The 17,829-nt window shown below is 39.1% G+C and overlaps 1 protein-coding gene across 1 annotated transcript in view; it reads right to left on the reverse strand.

Moving 5' to 3' along the window:
* The window catches only part of TMEM117 (transmembrane protein 117), a 213,999-nt gene extending 197,479 nt beyond the window's left edge, over positions 1-16,520 (reverse strand). The window contains exons 1-2 of the mRNA XM_071549985.1: positions 16,218-16,520; positions 14,004-14,308 (exon numbers count right to left, since the gene is read on the reverse strand). Of these exons, the coding sequence (XP_071406086.1) occupies positions 14,004-14,280 (277 nt within the window). The 5' untranslated portion in view covers positions 14,281-14,308; positions 16,218-16,520. The remainder of the gene's footprint in view (positions 1-14,003; positions 14,309-16,217) is intronic.
* Between the last annotated feature and the right edge of the window lie 1,309 nt (positions 16,521-17,829).

The following is a 17,829-nucleotide window of genomic DNA, read 5'->3' on the forward strand; positions in this document are numbered from 1 at the left end:
AACTAGTCCTGTTTCCCATGATACTCAGCTGTGAATACACCCTAGCAACTGACAAGAGTACTAGACATTGGTTTTCCTGTTTATAAATGATTACATAATCAATTAAACACACCTTTTTAAAGCATTTTTGTTCAACTAGGCTGAACTAATGCTAGTGTTCAAAGAAAATCAAAGGTTTTCAACTAAATAAGAGTTAAAGGGCACAAGACATCTGCTCATATTTACTCAGTCATATTTTTACTTTGACATACGTGCTCCTAAAATATTGTATTATAATGTTACCAAGATAGAATGACATAAACAAATAAAATTAAATAATCTTATTCTATTTTGCAACAATAAGGAAGCAATAAACTAAACAGCTAAGAGCCAAAGTCTACACCGTTTACTATGACAAGTATGTTGCAATACTGGTTTCATACACATCTTTGTTTAGATTAAATCTAAGGACATAGCATCCAGTTAAATGCCTACCTATTATGAGTTTGAACACATTATTGATTGTTGTAATAATATATTAGCCTACAAAAGTGGCTGCAGATCTAGATATCTTTCATGTACCTTATCTAGATATTCTAACATCTTTGTAATATTCTAGAGGAACACAAGACAGAGATTTGATCTCTTATGTACATGCTCAGCTGTTGCCAGAGCAACAACCTTCTCATTTACTACTGTAAATTCAGCATTATTTTCTAAGCAAAAATTGTTAAAACAAAAATCTCTAAGTTGAAAAGATATGTCCCAGAGCTGCTAAGGAAAGCAATCTTTACATTCTCTGTTTGTCTTTACAATATTTTCATCTCATAGGGAAATTACCTGAAATGTTCACTTATTAAGATGGAAGCTTATAATTTTTAAATAAAAATTTTCAAACATTCCTGAAAGTTTTGTTTTCTTTTCAACATACATAAACAAATGTATTCTCATACAAAAGCTTTTCTTTTCCATGCCTCAGAAATATGTCTCTTGGCAAAAGGCTGTAACAAACACTATTAAAATGCTTCACCTTTGTACACAGCTTTCATCTGTGGAAACCAAATCTCTTTAGGCAGAAATAAAAAATACCTCTATACTGATTCTACAGCTGGAGGGACCTCAGCAGAAGCAGGTAATATGGCTAAGTTCACCATCTGCATTGTAAAGAAATGTAGCTTCTCTGCTCCTGCCTTAGAGAAAGATCCAAGACTCTGAGTGGCCAAGTCTCCCTGTGCTCTGCCTGAAGCCCACAGTCAGAGATGATAGGATGTGCTGTTCTCGTGCAGGGACCTACCAAATCCATAGCCCTCCCAAGCTTCCCAAGCTTTCTTTTCAGGACTTCTCCCACCTTAACACTTACCAGCTCAGTCCTTTCCTCTTCACATGACTCAGCATGGATGGGACTTCCTCCAGCTGGGAAAGGTTAATCTTAATCAGGGAGCACTGCCATTCTCAGCTTTTGCAGTCTAAGGTAAAATGCAGCCTAATATCATAAAATGTAACGGTCAAGGTCTCAGCTACAGACCCACCTAGAACATCCTGTGCTAGGACAATGGGAACTTAGGATCTCCGGTTTCCCATCAGCTAAGCCAACACTGGTCAGCAGACTGACATCAAGAGCTTGATGGTTTTCCACTGGGCTTCTTGTGCAGTCCATCTTGCCTGATTTTGGTGGTCTTAAGGTCCTGATCTGAACTAGAGACCACAGGTGAGGGCATGCAAGTGAAATGTATAGCACTCTGCCTTCCTTATGGGAAGAAATGTCACTTTAGAAATGCCACATAGCCTTTAAAGATTGCTTGCTATTTCTCAAAGAAAAAAGTAATAGAAAAGTTCAAAAGAAGGCACATTCATCTTTTAATACCAAAACAAGAACAGGAGGATGGACTTTTGCTGCTGCAAGGAAAGGGCTGACATTTTCTTTTCTTAATGGATTACCCAAAGGCAACCAAGAGCAGGGTAGTGATGGTCAGTGCCAACTGCAATATCAAACATTGCAGGGGGGTTCATGAAGGCACCACAACTCACTCTTTGCCTTTCATTAATGTCATTACTATTAACTAGAAGCCTTGTCTCAGGCTGCTGTTTTGAAAGAGTTGTAAAATGCAAATAATGTTGGAAAACGTAAAGCTATGCCAGAATTAAAGTCCGTAGACAGGCTTAATACTGAGTTTTTCTGCATCTGTCCATTTCTATTATACAGACTTAGCATTTAATTTTAATTATGGACTTCACTATTACTGATGTTATTATTTCAGGTTTAGACAATTATGCTGATGCAGACAAAAGGAAATCTGTAAAAATAGATATTGATTTCCTGTAACGTTTTAGTGCATTTTTAGTGGGGAAGTAACTGAAAACCCTGCGTTAGCAGTAGAAAATGCCAGTGCATTTGTTCATGAGGTGTAACTTTTAATTTCTATGTGAATGTATCCCAGGTTACAAAATTCATGTGGAAAAAAATTTCTCTTTAGATGTCCTCAATGCATAATAAAAGTTGGCTAGAGGGCATGTGTAAGTATTAATTATATTTTTCCATTCTTTATCCTTTAAGAATTTTTAGCATTTTTAAGAAAACTGTTTTTTTTTTAACTGCCAGGCCTACAAAAGGGATTTCATGATTCTCCTTATTTTTTTTTTTTACTTTAGAACTACAATGTTTCATCACCTTATATGCAGTGCCTACAGAAATTACATTTTTCTTCTTTGAATTCATTGGAATCCAAATTTCATAGTGGATAGAAGAAACAGCAGTATTTATAGCCTATATAATGCTGATGCTGCACTCTGAAGGACAGTACTCTAATCTCTCTTCTTCAATACCAGTTTAATGATACTTTGTAATGACTTGTCAAAATAATCAGGTTTTTTCTATACTGTTTGTTCTTTTCTCCTGAAACCGATTCGCAGGCTTATTTTAACAGTAAATAGAATTGCTTACACTCTATCTACTACACAGCCCTTTAAAATAAACATTTGTAAAGCATTTTTGAGTCAGAAAACAAAGCAGATTAAGCATGGGGTTTGTTTTATCTTTTTATTCAATAAATATTTGCAACTGTGCTGCCTGTTCTGGACCCTGTGACTGGACCTCACTGCGGACAAACAGGGTTCCCAGGGGTTACTGGGCATGTCTGCATTTCCAGTGCAAAATACAAGTGGATAATTGGTTTTGAGGGATAAAGAGGAAGCACATTCCTGTGACAAAAAGATGCTCTCTACCACACAGTGAAGGATATGCACTTAGACCTGAGCCCTTCCAGACTTGGTGAAAACTGTTGTTTCATAAGCAATATATTTCTCAACTAGCACCTGAAAATGCTTCCAAATCAACACTTGCCTGAGCACCAAAAAAGGGTACAATTAGTTAATCAAGTCCTATACCAGAACTTGATTAATCAAGTCCTATACTGCTGAACTCAAAACAGTCTTAAGGTTAGGCAGTCATACTTCTAACAAGTAACTGTGTGGCACTTGCAATATTTTGCAGAATATTGTGCCCAGAGTTACAGGAGCAGTTGACAACTCCACAACTGCATTAACTTGGCTCCAGATTTCTAGTTGTCTTAGCGCTCCTTTGCCCTCCTACCATGGGATGGAGGATGCCAAATTACTAGCTGTTTCAACAAATCTAATTTATAATGGTGCCACCATAACAAGTGATATGAAATGGGCTTTCACAGGTTAAAATGTTCACAAGATCTATTTCGGCTTTGGACTGAAGTTTCCAAATGCTTAAAAATTTCTTCAGAAAGCAAAAAGGTTAAGTTTCCTACTTTGAAAACCTAGGAATATGTTTACAGAGTTACAAACCAAACAGCTGTGTCTTCTTTTAAGCACCTGAAAATCAGATTTTTTGTACTTGACATTTGTTCACACAACTGCAAAATTCAGAGGAACATTGTGAAAATCTAAGTATGAATACGTTTCATACAGTTAACTTCCACTAATGCACAACTCTCCTACAATCACATAATATTAAGTGTTGCTTATTAATCTTAATTTGCCTTTCTAGAAATAGTACATCATTCATTTGTATTATGTGGACTATGTAATCGTGTCCAAAAAGGGTTATCTAATATATACAAATTGAAAGAGTAGAAGTCCACAGTTTTGACTAATCCACAATATTTAGTAGGAAATTTTTTATGAAAAATTGCCTTTTAAGTAATTTGATACTAAGTTATTTGTAAAATTAACCATAGCAAATACTATACTGAGAAAATATATTTACCAGAAATACACTGCCGAGAGAAACTGTGTTAACAATCAGTGAAACCGAACAAAATAACAGTTCCACAGCAAATTTCCTTTGGATCTAAATCAGATGTATAATGAATCCAAATTTTCATTACTAAAAAAGCCAACGGGTAGGTACATTTCAAACTAGAACACACAAAAATACTGTTTCACAGTAAGTGCATAAAACCCTAGAATCTTAGTAGCTTGGCAGGGGAGAGTGGAGGAGCAGGGAACAGTGTCATTGAAAAATGTTTTAATTTTTCCAAATATAAGCTTTCTCTGCTCTGGCTTGGTTTTTCCTTTATGTTTAATATAATTATTTAATCATAAAAATATTGAACAGAAATATTCATTAGTGTTCTTTGTCTAGCATATTAACATCTCCTTATTTAGAGAAGTTTAACTACCAGCTATATTTATTCACTACCACTAGAAGGTGCTCCTCTGTTGAAAGATAATTCTTTCTGCCTGAACTGCTGCTAAAAGCTAATTTTCCTCCAGTAACTTTGGTTCTGGCCAGTTGTTTGAATAGACTGTAATTGCAGCAACTGCCCCTGTTATACAACAGCAGGATCTTGTATTCTATAACCATTATCACAGCATGAAAAGAACAGATCTGTTATTACTCATTTTCTGATAAATCAAAATCCCAGCTGAGCAGTTTTGCTGGAAGATGAGGCATCAAAATTGTGGTGGAGCTAACACATTGTAAAGAGCCACATGTTTTGTAGTCAGAAATCACAGAATCGCAGAATTTATGTTGGAAAATACTCTTGTGATCATCGAGTCCAACCATACACCGAACACTGCCAAGTCCACCAACCCCATTCCTGGAGTAACCTGAGGCAGAATGCATCCCTAGAGAGATATATGCACACTTGTCTGAAGGCAGAAGGAGAGTCCAACATTATTAAAAAAAAAAATAAGACAATCATACAAACACAAGCATATAATCTACAGCAATTCCACATCAACAGTATTGGGATATCAAGCTGCATCTAGAAATCCAAGGATCAATAATTCATGTTTCATACACAACCTTATATGAGCCTCCATCAAGTTCTGATTTAGTCTGATACCTAGAATGGCATTCTGACAACCTCTGGGTACACACAGGCTGCCTTGGTAAGCTCTTTGCATATGCAGAATAGCCCTTCCCTCTGAAGAGCCCACTGCATTCGCTCTGGTATGTGCCCGGCCACAGCAATGAGAAACACAGTCTCAAGAGAAATTTGCTTTTTTATCTGCAGCCTAAGAGATTAAAACCTGTAGACATCCCTAAAAGCGCAGCACTCCTGTTTTAATCTCTGCATTTAAGTAAGTCATACAGAAGTGATCTCTGATTTAGAAAAAAATTGTTCCACCTTTGGTTTCCACAGAGAGGAGGCTCATGGGATATAAGCCCCAAACCATTTCAAAGTAATCTAAGCTGGTATATATCAAGGAGAACATCAAACAAAGTGGTAGGCATGGAGAAAACTGTTTGCAAAGACTTTTTTACTTGTATGAAAGTGACACAAAATTGAATGCTGTGTAAAGTCCTGAAGCCCCCAGGTCAGGAACTCCACAGAAGTTCCACAGAAAATACTAGTTTTCAGTTTCTCCTTCCTTTTCTATACCTCCAGCACATTGCACCATTGGGTTTTCTCTCACTTACATCTATGAGCACAGATTAGCAAAACAGCTAGGATATTTGTGTGGCTTTGTTAATTAAAACTGCAGTCTCACAATTTTTAGACCTTTTACTCAAGCAAGCTAAAATTAAATATTTTTGCTGCTTTGACTCTCTAGGAATGTTTTCTTTTATCCTGCCTCATGTCTTTCTTCCTCAGTGCCCTAATTATTATTTTCATTATTTGGTTAGCATGTCTGACTTTAACTAATCTTGTACAGACTTTGTTTCTTCTTTGCTTTAGTATTAAACGAAAGTATGTTTCTTAGTAGATGTTGCATCAGTGTCCCAGAAATAGAAAACATTATTTGGCATGTGCATAAGAGAACCTGAAAAGCCCTAAGCAGCCAGCCACTTTGAAAGATCGTACCCCTGTGTTGCAGATGAATTCAAGACTCTGCAGCTACCTCTAGCCAGATGTCCAGTCTGCCCTGGGAGACTCCCTTCCCACCTGAAGGCACCAGGGAGAGTGTGAATCCTCAAAGCAGAAAAGTCTCTGCTGTTCCCGCCATCCCCTGGCAAAAGCTGCTCAGTGGGCAAAAGGGTACTGCTCTCCTCCGAGGAAAAAAAAGAAAGCAGAAAATTCTGTTTTCCAGCATCTGAAATTAGGGTATGTGCCTCATACATCTCAGCAATCACATCTAGAAATAGCGTGTTTCTGCCCTATCTGTGCCATAGGGAGAAATTACTGATCTCTCATTCTTGAAAGTGACTCTGGTTAGCAAGTACACTTACAAATTCTTTTCACTTTTGCCATATGTAAAATATGTATAAAAAATGTATAAACCACATTTACTAATTGCTAAATAGTTCTTAAATCCTGCGAATGTATTCAAATTTTAAGACCCAGAATGTTGAGGATTTTTTCATTTTGCTATTGAAAAAAAAAACCAAAACACAAAACCCCATAACTTTTTAAGGCAGGTGCACAGGCTGACTTAGAGTCCCATCAGAAAAGAAACACACAAAGAGAAATGTTGCCTTGCATGGGAAAGACCTTCATGCCACTCTGACCAAGGAAATCATGTTCCCCTTAGGGCTCTCTTGCAGGCATATCGAAGTGATGTTCCACACTAACATCCTCTCCATCTCCTTGTTGTATTGAATAAGGATGGAAGAAATTTGCCCCTGCACTAGGCTGCACCTGCACTATGCCCATCAGGCTGTGACTACTAGGAATAAGGTCACTTCTATATCTGGAAATTAAGGAATGGAGACACATTATTCCAGTAATGGCAGGCATCATTCCAAAATCACTTGCTGTTTCAAATGGAAAGAAAAATCTGAAAGTCATGTCAAAAAGATCAAAACACAGATTTGACACATCAATAAGAAGTAGCAATGAACTTATTTTTAGTTTTCAGTCACTGGATACTAAATATTATCTAGAGCTTCCCCACTGTGGAAAACATGACGTGTAGTTCTTCTCACATTCTCATGCTTCTGCTTGAGGAATGGAACATGCACCTCCAGCAGAATCAAAGCTTTCATTAAAGAGAGAATAATAGTTTTTTAACTATTGCCTGTATTTCTCCCATTAAACTCTATAATTTACTACCCAGAGATTAATTCCACAACTAAGGCTAAGTGCAGACAACAGCAGTCTTCTCACTGTGCATGAAGAGAGAAAGCAGTGAGATGTTATGGCTCTTTTAAAAATAAAAGAGTAAAAGAAGACATTAGGAGGTCACTTGCATGCTTTTCATTTATATTTGAAAGGTCATTTGTGGTCACCCTCCTGAATGATGTAAAGTTTAAAATAAACTGATATCTTAATTACTGGCAACTTGCCAGAGCTGCAATCTGATGAGCCTGCACTCAGTGGCTGGCTCTGAGCTTCTTCTTTTTATGTTTGTTGGGGGTTTTTTTCTGTTGTTGAGGATTCTGGCTCTCAGAAATGCTTGCTCATAGTCATTTGTGCGCTATTATTAGCAAGCTGTTAGACTGGCCCCTTAGCACACATTTTGTAGGACCAAAATAATTTTATTGTATTGCTCCAAAATTTTACTGGAAACAAAAGAGGTGAATAGATTGTGAAGCAATCACAGTAGACCTCAAACACGTTCAACAGTATTAACTTAATCACTCTTATCAAAATACTGAACAGACTTTTGAAGATAGTACTTTTTACCAGCTATGAGATTAGCTGCTTTCTATGAGGCTGAAGTCATCAATGGAAAAGAAAAAGCAGGCACAAAGTTGCTGGGTCTTACGTGACAGTTCTTACTGTAATGTAAGACAGAGCTGACAACTGAAAAGAATATGCTCTATCAGTCAGTTTAGAATTTTATACAAGCACTGCCACACACCCATCACTTGTTTCTACAGATGGTGGTGCAACTGTTCCTATCACTGCTATCAAACAAGAATGGGAAACAATCTGGTTGAAGAACAACCATGCAAATATCTTATCACATCTATGGGAAGGTTTTTTGCAAAACAGATTACATTTGGTTCACCAGCTATTGCACAAACACCACTATGAAAGTGACATGTCAACTCCAGTAGCAATACCACTGGCCAGACTTTACACTAACATGACCCCTAATATATTGGGATGCTAATTAATCATAGATGTACTATATTGTATGAATTTATCCTCTTACCACCTAATAGATTTACATTTCCTATTTAGTGCACCATCATCCTGACTAAATCCCAGCCTGCCTAATTTCCTCTATGAATCTGCATACATTCCTTGCTTCATTGGATACACACTTTAAATTTCAGCATAAAAGCAGACACTGAACCGTCTGGTTTTGAGAGGTTTGCAACATCTTTTAGAGCCTTCCAGATAAGATGTTTGACAAAAAGAGTAATGTTTCCAGACAACAGGTCCTCAGTGGGTGTTTTCTTTGAAACAGTCTATCATGAAATTACTCCCAGCATGGCACTACTATCCATTAAAAAATTTGCAAAATTCATGTATATCCACATCTCAGTGCAAATCCTATAATGAGTGCTTTATTTATGTATCCTCGTGTCTGTGAAGCTCAGATTATCATCTAATTTTAAGCAAACTGCATACTGTGAACATTTGTAAGAGAGCAATCCATTAAATTTAACATTTATTCAACAGTTCTAATTTGCTTGCTGTATTATGATGATTATACACCTTTAGTTCTATATATCTTGTTTTCTGTATTTTATTCTGTAACACATTAAATATTTAGTTCCCATCCACATCACTTAGAAAGGAACTTACAAATATAAATCTAAGCACATTCATTGGTAATTGAATAAAATACAGTCTCTGTAATCAGGCTTTTAATCATATTTTAATACATCTTTAAAATCAGTTAGAAAAATGGGCAGGTACACACATCCATGTTTCGTAGTAAGTTTTTAAAAACCAATGTATCTAATTTGCAGCATAAGGTAAGGATTAGTACACGCAGAAAACAGTTAAAGCAAAGATGCTGGACTGAAAATTAAGATACTATTTTTCCAGGTATACTGCCCATTTATGCATACTGCTAAAAGTCTATTCAAATGAAAGATTATTTTATACTCAAGTGATAGATCATGTTTATATACAATGATGCAAAATGCATAGCCTGAACTTTTGGCCAAAATACTTCCCACTGAACTTAGAATTCAGGCCTGAAGTCATAGTGTAGAACTGCAACTGTGCATATGCTGAACAGGTGCCAACTAAAATATATACTTTCTACACACTAAACACTGTGCTATTTTCCAGACAATGCTCCAGAGCAATATGAAAAATGTGCAAAAGCTTATTCACGGATTTCTTTTAAGTCAGGATTTGAATGCATTTTCTGAGTACATAGTGTCATCAAACAGATAAGTCTGTAAGCTCTTTTTGATTTTAATAAAGCAGAAAATTAATCAAGAAATCCCTAAGTGAGCACAATGAAATTACCACCTTCATCTTCATCAAGTAACTCTCTTATACAGAACATATATATCTCTTTATTTTTCATTTCTCCAAACTTTCAGTATCTATCTATGACCTTTCATTTTCCATTTCAAAATAAAAAGCATGGCAGAACACATTATCTAACCAAATAGAAAATATGCTTAGTGATGAATCAAAATAACATAGTGGATAAGAGCCAAGAGACAATGTTAAAATTCTACTTGTTCTGACTACATGCCATAAAGATATAAAGGATGTCCTAGATAAGGGATGTTTTCCTTGCAAATACTTATCATAGGAGCTATTTATCAAATGAAGTAAGCTATTTCTTGACTGAACAGCAAGAAATGTAATTGTTTTCTAATCTTGTTTTAAGTCATGAAGGATTCCATGAAGAAGTTACTGTTCAAAGGTTACTGTTCAATGAATATTATCATCAAAAAACATCCCACTATGTCCTGTAGTCGAGATCTCTACTTCTAATCAGTGTAGTTCAACTACTCCCCTATCTCTTTGTAAACTGAGTGAGGAAACTTAAATACTGTTTCCAGAACCCTTCTCCTTCCACTTTTAGACACTCAGCCTGCTTGAACTTATTTATTTTTACAGTCCGTGACAGTCATGGCTATCAGACAGTCTCTGTCACAGATGGTAAACTGTATTATGACACAGTTCCAGCTACGCTATTTTTTTAGTTCATATGCAAACTCAGCAGCAAGAAATACAGAAGACAAGGGACAAAAGAGCAGGAAGGGCATTGAGAAAGAAAATCCATTCCACTCCTCTTCATCTAAAGTGAGATGTGCAGACTAATCCTTCTCAATCTCAATTTCCAGCCCACACTGTGAGCCAAGATCTGACAGGGAAAGATTGACTGGTGCCATGTGGTTTCCTGACCGCAGGAAGTTATACACAGGCCACAAGAAAAAAAATAGTCACAATTTCCTCTACAAATAGAATGTAGCCAAGAAAAAAACAAAATAAATGAACAAGGATTAAAAAACAGAATGGTCCCAAGCAATTATACATTAAAAAAAATAGCAAAAAAATTTCAGAAGCATCAGCTACTTAAGAAGATAGACTAGGGAAACTTAAAACAATAAAGGAGTGAATTAATGAAGTGTTTTATGCCAGAAGATCCAGAGGATATACTCAATGAGGATCTCAACAAAAGGAGGGATTTCTAGGCAGTAGCAAATAACTGGCAGAAAATCTTTCTGCATGGGCTGTACAAAACTTCTGGAGACAGATACTCTGAAGCTGTAAATCCACATCATCATCTCCTAAAAGCAATTGCCATTCACACTAGCTAGTTTACAGCTAGCATGACCACACAGTCAGCAATACAGTCAGCTCTCCAGTCACACTGACTGCCATCTGCTCACACTGTATCACAAGCAACAGCATGTTTCCACTGACACACTGTGTGGGTGCAGTCCCACAGCACTCAAGCCAACACAAGGTATGGCTGCCATGGCCCCCAGCTATCTTGGCTGCACAGTCCTTGGCCATTTCATCAGCACTGGCACTCAAGCGATCATATCGGTTCAAGGAGCTGCCATAGATGACAGCAGAGGCAACTGGTTTTCCATGAGATCAGCTGCCTGCACCAGCTTGCTGCTCTGTCACATTAACAGTAGCACTGGCTCGAGGGAGACACCAAAATGACATGGCTGGGGTTAGGAGAGTGGGGCTGTGACGGATCTACATTGGCTCAACTTGCCATGAAGCTTAATGGGCAGCAACTAGCCTCAAATCAGATTGTTCCTACACCCATACTGGTTGCCCAGATCACAACCACAACTATCTGTAAGCCAGCACTATCTTCAGGGTCAGGAATCTCTTGTCTGTTAGTTTCCTCTCAATGCTAACCCCATCTTAGTGTTGCCACAAACATCAGTATGGTCAGATGCGTGATTCTTACAGAAACAAAAGATCGGTACTGCTAATGTGGGTAAGTTCCCTATCTAGTTTCACTGAGCAACTGCATAAATGCACAAAGCAGCAGACACAAGGCTGGGCAGACCTTCTCCTTTTGACAGTAATACTGATTCAAGCCATTTTAAAATGTATGTTTAGCTACATCTTATCTATAATACACACTTAAAAATCAAGAAGGAATTATCATAATAACCTACCTAGATAAAAGATAATTACTCTGTAGTCAGATGAATGTATTCTCAAAAAGAAAAATTCACGTCATGATGAAGTCACATCCTATAACAACTTGTCCCACTCAATGTCTAGCCTTTCAGATAAAAAAAAAGTTGCTGGCTATTTGCCACTTCCACGCACTGGACCTTGCAATACATTTGCTGAACAGAAAGTTCTGTTCTTCAAATCAAATTTGAGCAAGTCACCCTCTAATCTTCCCTTTATGCTCCCTTTATCCACTCAATCCTCTCAGTATAGGGCTAATTTTCCAATTTTATCGTCAGTTTCATTACTTTTCCTTAATCTTCTATATAACAAAATAATTTTTCAACTGTGGAAGCCAGAATTGAAAATGATACCTAAATATTTTAGTATATATTTAGTAGATTTTTGGGGGTTTATAGGTTACATGGATTTTCCTGGCTGGCTCACATATCAGGTGGTATTAGAAGTTACTAAAACATTTTCTCATACATTCTTAAGCTCTCTCAAGGACATGCTGTTTTGAAGAAGCCACCTTCAAGATAGTTTGGAGACAAAACACAAGAAGAAGACCTAGAGGTCCTGAGCTTCTCCAAGGGGCAGTTCTGAAGACCTCTATGGGTGGGGCTCCAATGGAAATGAGAATCATGGTTGGTCACAGATATCTCATATGTTAATTGCTGGAGAGGTTATAGAAACTGAAAGACCCCTGCTCACATATGTGTATGTATGGGCCTCTGTGCGTGTGTGTGTGTGTGTGTGTGTGTGTGTGTGTGTGTGTGTGTGCGCGCACAAACCTCAGGTGTGCACCTTGAAAGCTTTCAGTAAAGGTATACCATCTATCTTTCTCCATTATTATTGTTTCTGAGTATCTATTTCCACAGGAACTTAGGCAATAGGAAACAAAAACATCCTTGTGACAGTGCTTGTTCTAGGTAAAATGTCCTCTTTATGGGAACATTTTACATTTACCATGACTCTGTGGTAAAAATAGTGAAATAGCCACCATGACACTTATTTATTTTTCAGAATAAATGCTTCAAGAGAAGTCTGTTTTAAAAGATGTCTCTTAACGTGGCTTTGCTTGTTCATTCCTTCATACAACAGCTTTACATTTGATTTATTGAAACACTAGTGTCTCTCTCTCAATCTTAATAGAAACAGACAGACTAAGGAAATGGCCTATTGCTCATGTGTTTCAAGGTGTTCCTGTAACCATCCATCCTGCAGTCCTACCAGTATAAAAATATGGGAGTTGTCTATGTAGACCAGCAGCGACACACCCAGAATGAGATGCTTCAAAGAACAGTGCAGCTGGCGGGAGTGAAAAAATGTTTTCCATCATGTCTACTTATCTCTAAAACAGAGAGATAGTCCTGAACCCTCAGATGCAACATTCTCTGTATACCAGTTACGACAACAGTGGATATTTTTTTATCTCTATAATATTAACACCTAAATTCTCAGTCTCAGGATTTAATCCAGGGATTTTCCATTCCTTTCACTCAGTCCATGTGCAGCATGTTCCCCAGTTAAGTCCCATCTTGTGTAAGAAAGCATTTACTGTCATGTTTATCTCCACTCCCTGCCTTTTGGTTTTACTGACTCACTCTGTACTGAGACAGGTCCTGCTTCTCCAGAAGTCCCATTTCCACATGGGAGCTTTTTAGCCCAGCTCTGTTAAAACTTACAACAGCCCATTGTTCCACTTACATGACTTTTGACATGTACTGTTTTCACCCTTTTCTTTAAATTGCTGAGAAAGTTACATAATAAGATTTAAAAACTGGTCTGAAGGTGCAAAGGAGTATTTTTGTAACACTGAAAAAATGAAAATTACTGACCTCTGAAGTATTTAAAATATGTCAGCTTTCACTATTTCTATTCTTTTTTGCCTGTAATCATTGAGAATTATGCTCACATAAGTAGACATGGCATTAATTTCCACAATGATGTAAGCTTTGATGTGCTGAGTCCTATACAGCTCTAAACAGCAGAAGCAATAAATAGCAAAGCTTACAAAATTGCCATGAGCTGAAAGGAAAAGTCAGAAAGCCATTACCAGGAAGTCAGCAAGTGTATCATGTAACTTACCAAACAGGCGCTGATGGAAGAGAAACTTCCCAGCTATCAGTCCCGTGAGAATGGCAAGCAGCCACAGAAACACCTTCAAAAATCTCCAGCCTCCTCCTTCAGGGTATTTATTTGTTACAAAGGAGAAACAATTACCAACAACAATAACATTGGCTTCTGTCTGACTGTGAGATACTGGGTCCTCAGCAAATATTAAGAAGTTAAAGAAGATCACTAAGTAAGCCACAACTAAGCGAGACCACGGGTGCTGGAAGTAGTAGCGGAAGTCTTTATCCATCCTCAGATACTGCAGAACTGGTTTTGACCTGTATGTAAAGACACAAATGCACAATATTAAATATGCCTAGAATTCTCAAAGCTTAGGAGAGACCTGCACATTACAAAAATCAAATTACTGCAACCTTGTCATGAGTAATTTTTAACACTTTAGACTTGACTAGCAATGAAAGTTAGATCCAGGCAGAGAAAAAATTTAGTTTCTGCCTATTCCAATGTAAAAACAACAAACAAACATATATAGATTATAGCACAGGATTTTTAGCCTTAAATATGCTATTGCTTTCATGCCCCTCCATAATGGGGCATGAAAAGAATGGAATAGGTATAACAACATGATAGGCTACATGACACTTAAGAGTGCCTCTCCAGCTACATTCCAAAAAATACAACATAGATTTCACAAATGTTTATGCTAAACCTAAATTGAATACTTCTCCTTACAGGAGGAGGGTGAAATGAGCCCATAAGTCCAGTGAGGTCTTTTACTGGAAGCTTAAAAGCATGTACCTCGGGAACATCAGAAACTTGAGTTCATATGAAGGAATAACACATTGGAAAAGTTGGAAAAGCTACAATTAATTCTTGCAGGTCAGCTAAGTCTGTATAAATCTTTTAAGTGACTTCCCAGGGAGTATACCTATAGTTAAGCATATTTTCAAAACCAGAAAATAAAAGTGCCCGGAGCACACTGTATGAATACAAAAATTCTACTTTGAAACCTGCCTACTTATGAAGCACTGCTATGGAAAAATGCAACTGAGCATGGTTAACATTTCAGTTGCCTGTCATTTGATTTCTTTTTCTTTTATTCACAACCAATTAGTTGTTTCATCCTCTTGAACCACTTTGTATGCACTAAGATACAGGGCCTTTGTGTTCTGGAACACCACAATTATTCAAGGGACACAGAGTGTAGGAAGAGAAAAGAATTCATCCAGTAATATTGCTTCTTTATTACAGAACAATCCTTCAAGGATACAGTGACAAATTTTTGCAAATGTCATATGCCCTTCAGAAAGAAACAAACCAACCAAACAAAAAAACACCGCAAATTGCAGGAAAACACCTAAAACACCCAATCAATTACTCATCCCTTCTCCAATCTCTAAGTATCACTTTGCAAACTTAGAAATGGCATGAATTGCATTGTCTCCCTTTAGTTAGTCCCTTCAAAATTATTTAACTCTGGAATCTGATTTATATTTGTAAAATTACATGGAACCCTGTACTAAATAAATTAAAAGGATAAAATAACCTCTCAGCAGATTCAAACGATGCATTCAGTGAATAATAAAAAGGAATAAGGTCCCATTATGCATAAATTACTTATGAAAAAGAAAAAATATGACAGAGTTAAAAAGTTAGCACAAGGAAATGTCAGTCCTTCAAAAACTATGGAAAAAAGTGATTTAAAGCAAAGACCATTGCCTAAGAAAATCCTGCTCTGAGGAGATTAAACTGCCGTTAGAGCCATAAGGATGCCCAAAGCTAATTGTTGTTCTCCATTCTTACTGTTACCGATAAGAAAAGTTTTGGTTGTTCCTTATGTGTATGAACCATCTTAAAGCCTCAATGGAGCTGGAGATAAACAACCAAATGTCCTGGTGTTTCTTTCTGACAGCTGCCGGATACCCGAGAGTTATCAGACACCCAGCTGACGACGCAGCCTCCTAGGAAGCGTTTTATAGCATCAAAAACTAGTATTAGCAGTAGCAGCAGTGCTAAATCGCTAATAAAAATCCTGCTCCTACTACCTCAACGCCAAAACCGCGGGTGCCGAGAGCGCCGCGCACCACATGCCCAACGCAACCTGTTCAACCGCCCGTGTCACGCTGCCCCCGGCGCAGACCCGGGGCCGCGGCCACCCCAGCGCCGCGGGGGCACCGGGACACGGGCCCTGCCGCGCCGGGGCCGCCCCACGCCCGCTGCACTCACCGCGACGGGGGATCCGGCGCCAGGGGTGCGGCGCCGCTGCGGCTCGGCTCGGCTCGGCGCCTGCCGCGGTACGACTCCCGGCAGCGGCGGCCCCGCTCCGCTCCGCCGCGCCTCGCAGCTGCCCGCGGCCGGCAGGGCCCCCCAGCCCCTCGGGCGCTGACAGCGGGGCTGGGTGCCGCGACGTCCCGCCCCCCGGCCGCCGCGGGCACAGAGCGGGGCGGCGGCGGCGGCTGTGGCTGTGCTCCTCCTCTCCCCTCCTCTCCGCTCCGCTCGGCTCCCGGGAGCGGGAGCCGCACCGGCAGTGCCGCAGCCGCGGCGGCAGCGGGCGGCGCCGCTGCGACAGGGTCCCCGCGCCCCGGCGCCCGAACCCGCCCGTGCCCGCCCCTCCTGCGGAGCCTGCCAGCAACGACCCGAAACGGGCGCGCTGTGCTCGCGGATGTCGTTATTCACCCTGGAAAATGGTGGCCTGGCGACCACGGGAGCTTACCCAGCCACGGGGGCTTATCCAGAATGAAACCCGAGCATCACTCAGTGCCCTTCGGTCAGACTTCAGTATTGAGCCAATTAGCTGTAGAAAATCACAAATACGGGAAATAGGCAGTCAGATCTGGAGATGTATTACCCCAAAGCAAAACCACAGGGTTGACAATAACGGCCAAATCACTCAGGACGAGTTAGGAAAACCTTTATGTTTGAGAGGGGAGGGAGGTCTATACTCAATTTGCTTACTTGGGGGGGGGCTACCCTGGGGCCACGGACAGTCTCTGGGGTGCACAGAGTCTGTACGGTCACTGTGTCAGACGAAACGCCTCTGTGCAGCCTAGCAGAGTTGTTGACATTGCACTTCAGCCGAATTGTCAACCAAAGCCTTTTTATGTGGGATGTGGTCCCTAGTGTCAGTGTGCTGGTATTGCTGACATCTCAGGAAAACGTTTACAGGATGCTCTTAGCATTGCAATATGACTGGCTCTTAAACTTGAAGCTGCTAGACACAGCCTAAATATATTGTTGGGAAAAGTCAGATATCTGAAATACAGTGTCAGACGTCTGGCTGCTTCAGGCCAAGGTAGAAGAGTGTGGCTGAGATACACTAAGGAATATAGAAGCGTCTTTAGGAGAGTCATATTGCAAAAGATCAACACAACCAGAGCAAGCACCAGATGAAGACTTGAGAAACTCTTCTGTACATCTGTAGTTTTATGTATTTTTGTACAAAACTATAACTGTTATTGAAGGTATCTAACATAATCACCACATTATCTTCCTTAGTGGAATAACCTATCAGACCCTCAATTTTACACAGAAAGATACAATATTCAGTATTTCACACTAACACACCCCAAGCTATCTTTACAGGAAAAAAAAAGCAAATTCAAATATTCAGAGATAAAAAGTTATCATGTGCAATGTGAGAGTACAGAAATACAGTGTACAGCACTGCCTGTTCATGCAACAGTGTGTGTGTACTGCCTGTCTTCCAGAACTCTATCTCCTGTTCAACAAATGAGAATCCACAGAGAAGGAGGTAGCACCCACCACAAAAGAGATCACACTCTTCGTGCACCTACACAACAAAAATTCTCTTCGGCTCAGATTGAAACCCATGATACAA

The sequence above is a fragment of the Pithys albifrons genome, chromosome 3, assembly GCF_047495875.1.
Source record: "Pithys albifrons albifrons isolate INPA30051 chromosome 3, PitAlb_v1, whole genome shotgun sequence".
Classification (NCBI taxonomy): domain Eukaryota; kingdom Metazoa; phylum Chordata; class Aves; order Passeriformes; family Thamnophilidae; genus Pithys; species Pithys albifrons.